The sequence below is a fragment of the Rhinichthys klamathensis genome, unplaced genomic scaffold (assembly GCF_029890125.1).
Source record: "Rhinichthys klamathensis goyatoka isolate OS25496 unplaced genomic scaffold, OSU_Roscu_1.1 h1tg000147l_1, whole genome shotgun sequence".
NCBI lineage: Eukaryota > Metazoa > Chordata > Actinopteri > Cypriniformes > Leuciscidae > Rhinichthys > Rhinichthys klamathensis.
In genome coordinates, this window is record NW_026606682.1 from 1,197,700 (window position 1) to 1,206,154 (window position 8,455).

General features: G+C 39.0%; 1 protein-coding gene across 1 annotated transcript in view; it reads left to right on the forward strand.

The window, feature by feature from the left end:
- plxna1a (plexin A1a) overlaps positions 1-1,812 on the forward strand; it is a 223,005-nt gene extending 221,193 nt beyond the window's left edge. The window contains exon 32 of the mRNA XM_056257929.1: positions 1,612-1,812. Coding sequence (XP_056113904.1) covers positions 1,612-1,707 — 96 coding nt within the window. The 3' untranslated portion in view covers positions 1,708-1,812. The remainder of the gene's footprint in view (positions 1-1,611) is intronic.
- The last annotated feature ends 6,643 nt before the right edge of the window (positions 1,813-8,455 follow it).

The window sequence follows — 8,455 nt, forward strand, 5'->3', positions numbered from 1 at the left end:
TACTACTGTTTCTTCACCCATTAAGCAGATATAAAAAGGTGTCCATAGTTAGCACCTAGCCCTGTTTTTTTTTTTTTTTTTTTTTTTAATCTTCCATTTCCTTACTTTCAGGATAGTTTAGTCTAACACAGCTCATCAAACATCATCTCTCTGCTCTATGAAACCGCTCTCCCTCTCTCTGTCTGACATTAATACACTGCAGCTGGTTGCGTTTTAAACAGCCGTTTATGTTCATTAGTCTTTATTATCCAGATGCACACGTGTCCACATGAACACCCTCGCTGAACCTGCGTGAAAACAGGAGGGAAATTAGCAGTCCATTATCTGACGCTAAGGGTGTTGGAGATTCTTTTCTTTCCCATTTCCTTTACGTTTAGACACTTGCTTTTTGGTAAATCCACACAGATGGGTGTTAGCATCTCTCGCTGTTTCACAAACAACTTCTGAAAGGCGTGATCGGCACATTTGCATTTCCATCTACAGAAAAACACGTACCCAAAGGGAACGATGAAGCCCAGTGGTTAAAGATCTTGCCTGGTAACCAAAAGATTGTCGGTTTGAACCTCAACTTCTTTAAAGTCAACATGAAATCAACATTAGTGTCATGATATGACTTACAACATTTAAATTCGTCCTTCCTCTAAAACAACTTTCCTTTTCAGCTGTCATCAAGACCTCAATTTCTGTTGCATAAAATCAAGTTTTAATGGGTTGGGAACACTTTCATGTTGACTTTAAGGCTCTTATGGTGTCTTTAAGTCCTCTGGGAAGTTTAATTACGAGGTCAGAAATCGTAACTGCGATATAATGAGAGTTCCAGTGACTTTGTTCAGAATTTGCCATAATTTTATATATGTACAGTATATCGCTTTTTTTGCATCCTGACTAACACAATAAGAATATTTTAGCACTTGTACAACAACATAAAGAGCAAATGCTCACATTAAGTGTGTAATTGAGACTTTTTTTTGTGCATATTTTATCATTGTTATGCTGCCATAGAGAGAATTATGTAATTGTAATTTTTTTTTTACATAAAAATACCATAATATGTTTTATCAGGGGGAAAAAACAATGCACCAGCCAATTGTTCTACTTTAAAAAGTCCATGAAGTCTGGGAAGACAGGGAAGTCTGTTTTTGTTTTGGTCTGTGTGATCCCACCCACTGCCAATTTACCCAATAGTATTTCGACACCCTGGGTTGCCAGTAGACGAAAAACACAGAGTACTGTTATGGAAGCCACCAAACAAACTGGGTCAGAGATCACAGATTATACCCGACTAAAAAGCCTCGTCATCCATCTAAAATGCTCCATGACCAGAGGCATATTAAGATATGGATAAATCAACTCATAAACTTACTGTGGAAGGCTCATCGCCTTCCATTGTCAATTCCGCTCGTTCCTGTTGGGTGTCCTCAAACTGGCAACCGGTGTGAGCGTCGAGTCTGAGGAAGAGGGGGTGGGTGAAACATGTGAACTGCAGTACCCATTTCAGCCACTAGCTGTCGATATTACATACTGCACCTTTAACAGAGGCCTCATAAACCAACTAAAATACTAACTACCCTGTGAAAGCAATCTAATTTGAGGTCATTTCCTCCTCTACAGATCCTGTCCGCGCTTCAGAAGGATGAGTTAGCTCGGCGACAGAGACTGCGCAGTAAACTGGAACAGGTTATCGACACCATGGCTCTGGCAAGCTGAGGACCCCCTCCTCATCTCTCCGCCCACCTCAGCTGGCTCTCTCTGACCTCCTGAGCCCATCCCAGAGCCTCATCCACACTCATACACGCACACACACAAACACACACACACACACACACACACACACACACACACACACACACACACACACACACACACACACACACACACACACACACACACTAAGCTAACGGACTGCAAGGACAGAAGCAGTACACTGGAGACCCCTCAGCCCAGGGTGGAAATCCTGTTTTATCACTTCCTTTGAACTCAACACGCACCAGAATGTCTCCCTGGACGCCACGTCCAACCAATAGGATTTCGCTTTTTGGATTTTTATCATTTTGGAATGTGTGTTGAGCCACGCTTGTGTGCTTTTACTTACCAAGGATGTCTTGTATTATGAGCCAGAAGACCTTAAAGCCCACGAAGGATAAAAGCAGTGTTTTTTTGTTTTGTTTTTTAGTAAATGTTATTTTTGTTTAGCGCTTACATCACATCTTTGGTTTTTTTGTTTTTTGTTTTTTTGCTCTTTGGGTTGATCGAAGGACTCACTTGATCCAGTCTCCTGCCACTTGTGTTACTGCTGAATTTGCACAATTTACAGGAACTAAAACAATTGAAAATGATATAAATATATATATAAATGTGTATAGATATATAAATACAACTGCATTTTTATACAAAAAGAGTGAAAAGATGCGTACAAAGTTTTCCATTTTAACATAGAAAAGAATAAGATGAATTTGATATTTGAAACAGACTGAACTATGAAAAAAAAATATTGAAAAAAAAATGTCCTGTGCCATGTTTTATTTGAATGTTGTTAGTGCAAAAAAAATGATTTTCTTTAGATAAAATGTGTTATTATTTTTAATGTTGACTACCCTAGTGACTGAAGAACTGAGAGTGAAAAAAACAATGTGCAAAAAAGAACTCAGACAAATGTGTTCCCATGTGGTACCTAGTGTTTTTGGAGGGAAATGTCCCCCCGAAAAACAAAGGGTTCATTGTTTAGTTGGTGGATGAATCTGTGTATTTAGTTTGTACACTTATTTCAACCTTTATTGCTATTATGGGTTTCAGTCTGAAAGACACTTCAGGACATATTCTTTGCTATTCCGTGCGAAAACTTGATCGATAATTAATAATTGACCCTTTTCATCTTCATTTCTCATATTAAAAACATGAGCACTCTTAGCCTCTGTAACTTTTGCACAAATCAGTCTAGAATGAAGGAAAACTTGAGATTGAAGAACCGAAGAATGTGTTCCGTTACTGATGATGTCACAATCTGGCATTTCGAGAAGATTCTGTGACATCACTGTAAATGTAGCAAATGTTATTTCCAGTTTGTTCCACATCTTTAGCAGCCTCTGTCTTTTAAAAGCTTCAAATCGATGGTTTCAAAGCCAAAAGATGAATGTTACATATCCACGAAAACTGGTAGTAAAGCTTAAAGCAAGGTGGTAACGTTCTTAAACGGCCATCATGTCAGCACTAAGTTAGATGTTTTTTTGTTTTTTTTTGTGAAGTAGAACCCTTTAAGGAGTATTTTTAATTTATTTTTCTGTTCAATTTGAGCTTATAAGCTACATTGCTATCTTGTTTTTTTTTTTTAAACCTTTTTGTGCTTTGTCTTGATCGTTTTGGTTTTCAACAGTCCACTAACTCATTTCTATCAAGATTGGTGATTTGCAGTGTTACAAATACAAATGTGAAGCGATTCTCAAACTGTTTCAGGGGTATCAAGCAGATGAAGTCGAGTTCTGCTTTACTTTTCTTCGCCATCTTGGTTGTTTTGGAGTTTCTCTTTATCTTCTCTCTTGCGAGCGTCGGTAACTCTGTGAGAATGTGTATTGCAGTGACTCGCTTTCATGTGCTGCAGCAGTTCTCTTAAAGCCAGTCGTGTTCAAACAAGAGAAAGCCTTTCCTCCTTTGGCTTTCCACTGAGATTAAAGCAGATGTAGACTTTCTGAGATGCGATAGAAACATCTTTGAAAGATTTAGGTCAGAAACCCAATGAGAGAGAGAGAGAGAGAGAGAGAGAGAGAGACGCGCGAAAACGAACGTTTGACGGGTTTTTGCTCGCTTTACCTCGGCTATACATCAGGGTTCATTCCAGCTGGGAAAGTAACACAGAATCACTCTTTACGCATTTATTTATTTTGGGATTAAGGTTTACGTTATTGATTTTATGCCATTGCGATTTCTCCTAATCAACCGGGAGCAGGTCTCCACAAATCTCTAGAACGGTAAAGACAATCTCTCTTTAGATTCCAGATGCTCACCTGTAGGAAACTGCATTCGTTTTCAGCACAGATGTCAACCGAAAACGAATTAGATCGATGTTGGATTTGTTTGCTTGTTTGTGTTTAGCCCTCATAAACTCTTAGCGATCACTTCTGTCATCAGTTTTAGTGCAAGATCAAGTTACATGGAAGGAACTGTCGATGAAGTAGCTAAGTAGATAGACTTCCTAAAAGTGAACATACACACACTACTGTCAGACGTGTGTGTTTTCATTTTAACAGTAGAAGAAGAGAGCTGGATGTATGGCATTACAGGTCAGGTGACTTGGACCCCTCCATCTGGCCTTCCTTACATTAGTATGTTCAGTTCATTTTCAGTAGATGAGTTTCTGCACGCTTCGACATTACAAAATGATTTGAGAACACAAGCATGCTGTTCTACTTTCATTCCAAAGGCTGATGATGTTCATTCTACATATCATAATGTACGTCAGGCCATTTTTTTTTTTCTATTGTCGTTTTTCGGATTGAAAAATCTCGATGTGCTTTGTGCTTCGCAGGACTTTGGTGTTGGTGATTGTAAAACAGCTGGTTTCACTTTGATGTCGTCTTTGCCTTTCATTTCATTCAGTTTTATTTTCATGACGAGTGCTATGTTTGATTTTCAATCGTTTTTAGATGTTGAGTTGTGGAACATGTGGAACTCTTCAGAGATATTCTAACATTTCGCTGTGTAAAGTATTTGAGTGATGCCTCTTATTTTGCGACACTTGTTTTGAGAACTACTTTGAGTACAGGAACAAAGAAAAAAAAAAAGACGTTGTAGAGGGAAAACAAGCCGAACAGAAGGTGTTTCAGACTCACAGAGTTTTCGTTTCGCACAGAGTGCCTTGTCAACTCCTCCCTCGTTTTTCTCATTACCCAGAGTCCATCTCTTTCCATACGCCTCTTTATCGTTGCTGGCCACGCCCTCTTTCTTACGCTCCTCCTCAGTCCAAAAGACCAATCCGGTTTTTGATTTGCGCTCATTGTGTTTCCAGATTGATGAAACAATCCTTGTTTGGAAGGATGAATTAATTTAAGCGTAGGAACAAAATGTGAGCATGTAGATTTCAAAGAAAACGAAAACTAAAGAATTTTAATACTTTATTAATTCTGATACCTTTTGAAGAGTTTCAGACTTGAATCAACTGTGACAGGTTGGCTGTTAAATGCTCATTGTGTAAATATTGTGCTCTTTCCTATTTTGCAAATTTATTATGTGTAAATAAACATGCATCAAGGAGAGATTAAACATTTTTCGCTAAAATTGCTGGTGTCCCTAGTCTAATTGATCATGCTTCACAATGTGTGATTTGACAAAAATGTTGTTGTTTTTTTCTGTCAAATTTGACGATCTTTTTAAAGGTACACACTTCACATTAGCGAAACTTTGCAGGCAAAAAAGGTTCATTGTTCATTGTCATAGTCTAGCGATGCATGAAGGTTGCTTTCCAACAAAAAGCAGCTTTAGCAGCGAATTCATGTGACGTGACCAAATTGAACCCAGTGGAAAATCTCTGAGGGGAAGTTATGCCCTAATTCAAAACTACCAATTCAGTCAAATTTAATATAAAAATAAAAAACGTACAATTTTGTCAACTAACAGGAAATGTGACCACACATTAAAGGATTAGTTCCCTTCAGAATTAAAATTTCCAGATTATTTACTCACCCCCACGTCATCGAAGATATTCATGTCTTTCTTTCTTCAGTCGATAAGAAATTAAGGTTTTTGAGGAAAACATTCCAGGATTTTTCTCCATACAGGTCCTTCTCAAAAAATTAGCATATTGTGATAAAGTTCATTATTTTCCATAATGTAATGATACAAATTAAACTTTCATATATTTTAGATTCATTGCACACCAACTGAAATATTTCAGATCTTTTATTGTTTTAATACTGATGATTTTGGCATACAGCTCATGAAAACCCCAAATTCCTGTCTCAAAAAATTAGCATATCATGAAAAGGGTCTCTAAACGAGCTATTAACCTAATCATCTGAATCAACTAATTAACTCTAAACACCTGCAAAAGATTCCTGAGGCTTTTAAAAACTCCCAGCCTGTTTCATTACTCAAATCCGCAATCATGGGTAAGACTGCCGACCTGACTGCTGTCCAGAAGGCCATCATTGACACCCTCAAGCAAGAGGGTAAGACAGAAAGAAATTTCTGAACAAATAGGCTGTTCTCAGAGTGCTGTATCAAGGTACCTCAGTGGGAAGTCTGTGGGAAGGAAAAAGTGTGGCAAAAAACGCTGCACAACGAGAAGAGGTGACCGGACCCTGAGGAAGATTGTGGAGAAGGACCGATTCCAGACCTTGGGGGACCTGCGGAAGCAGTGGACTGAGTCTGGAGTAGAAACATCCAGAGCCACCGTGCACAGGCGTGTGCAGGAAATGGGCTACAGGTGCCGCATTCCCCAGGTCAAGCCACTTTTGAACCAGAAACAGCGGCAGAAGCGCCTGACCTGGGCTACAGAGAAGCAGCACTGGACTGTTGCTCAGTTTTGCATGTCATTCGGAAATCAAGGTGCCAGAGTCTGGAGGAAGACTGGGGAGAAGGAAATGCCAAAATGCCTGAAGTCCAGTGTAAAGTTCCCACCGTCAGTGATGGTCTGGGGTGCCATGTCAGCTGCTGGTGTTGGTGCACTGTGTTTTATCAAGGGCAGGGTCAATGCAGCTAGCTATCAGGAGATTTTGGAGCACTTCATACTTCGATCTGCTGAAAAGCTTTATGAAGATGAAGATTTCATTTTTCAGCACGACCTGGCACCTGCTCACAGTGCCAAAACCACTGATAAATGGTTTACTGACCATGGTATTACTGTGCTCAATTGGCCTGCCAACTCTCCTGACCTGAACCCCATAGAGAATCTGTGGGATATTGAGAAGAGAAAGTTGAGAGACGCAAGACCCAACACTCTGGATGAGCTTAAGGCCGCTATCGAAGCATCCTGGGACTCCATAACACCTCAGCAGTGCCACAGGCTGATTGCCTCCATGCCACGCCGCATTGAAGCAGTCATTTCTGCAAAAGGATTCCCGACCAAGTATTGACTATTGAGTGTATAACTGAACATAATTAATTGAAGGTTGACCTTTTTTTTTCTATTACAAACACTTATTTTATTGGTCGGATGAAATATGCAAATTTTGGGTTTTCATGAGCTGTATGCCAAAATCATCAGTATTAAAACAATAAAAGACCAGAAATATTTCAGTTGGTGTGCAATGAATCTAAAATATATGAAATTTTAATTTTTATCATTACATTATGGAAAATAATGAACTTTATCACAATATGCTAATTTTTTGAGAAGGACCTGTATATGGAGAAATATCCAATATAAATGTGCATATTTTACATTCAATACTGAGAAGTATCAAAAATATTTACAGTTGAAACATTTATTGATAAATAATCTATAAATCACCTATGCAAATGTAAAACAAGGAAGGGATTGGGACCGGCCCCATTTCAATTGTCTTATGTGTTGTCTTAGAAGGCAGCTGCCTATGTAGACAGGCTTTGAAACGCCAGTGAGCAGTATGTGCGAATGTTTATCTGATACTGTCCTGACATTTGAGTCCCGGTAATGATGGAGGAACTGAGATTTGGCTCTTTATTCAGCTCACTGAGCCCCGCCAGATGAAACTGCCCCCATTAGTTTGGAGCATATAATCGCTCAGACTAATTCAATTAAAACTCTTTTTGAAGGAAAGCTCAAATTGCCCTATGATTGCGAGCCCACCGAGTCTTTAAATGATTCTGTCAGACTCAAATGTGCATGTACCAGTAAAGCTGTGATTTATGGCTGCCTGGCAGTGGATGTGATTTTCTTTCCTCTAAGCAGTTACAGTCAATGACGGCCGCCGCGAACAGCCAGAGCAATTAAAGCTCCATTCCACTTTTGTTACTTGATGAGGATTTTGAGTGACACAATGATGCTCTAATACTCACAGTGAATGGCTTCACATGCATGCATCACTTTCCCTTTCAAGCACCTTTTCCTTTCCTTTTCAAGAAGTGTTCATTTGCTTGGTTCTACTAGTGCTTTCTATCCAGATATCTGCAGGCCTGCTTTTGATTGGTTAAGTGAATGGAGTCATTTAGTGGTCGCCAAAAATATGTTCTAAGAACATTTAGTTATTTTCCCATTAAGTTATGCTAACGTTATTTTTGAAAGTTCTCTGAATGTTCAAAACATCCCGTTTTTTAACGTTTTTTCTTGGTCTTTTTTGACTTAGTGTTTAATGTTGCTGTTTGAGCATAAACAACATCTGCAAAGTTGAAGTTCAAAGCAAAGGGAGACATTTTATTTGACAGAAATCGCTTTTTAAGGACTACAACAAACAGCTGGTAAGGACTACAATGAGCTTCTAAACCCCGCCCCCGGGAACGTGATTTATAGATTATCATGACAATATGCTAATCAATGACTAGAAGA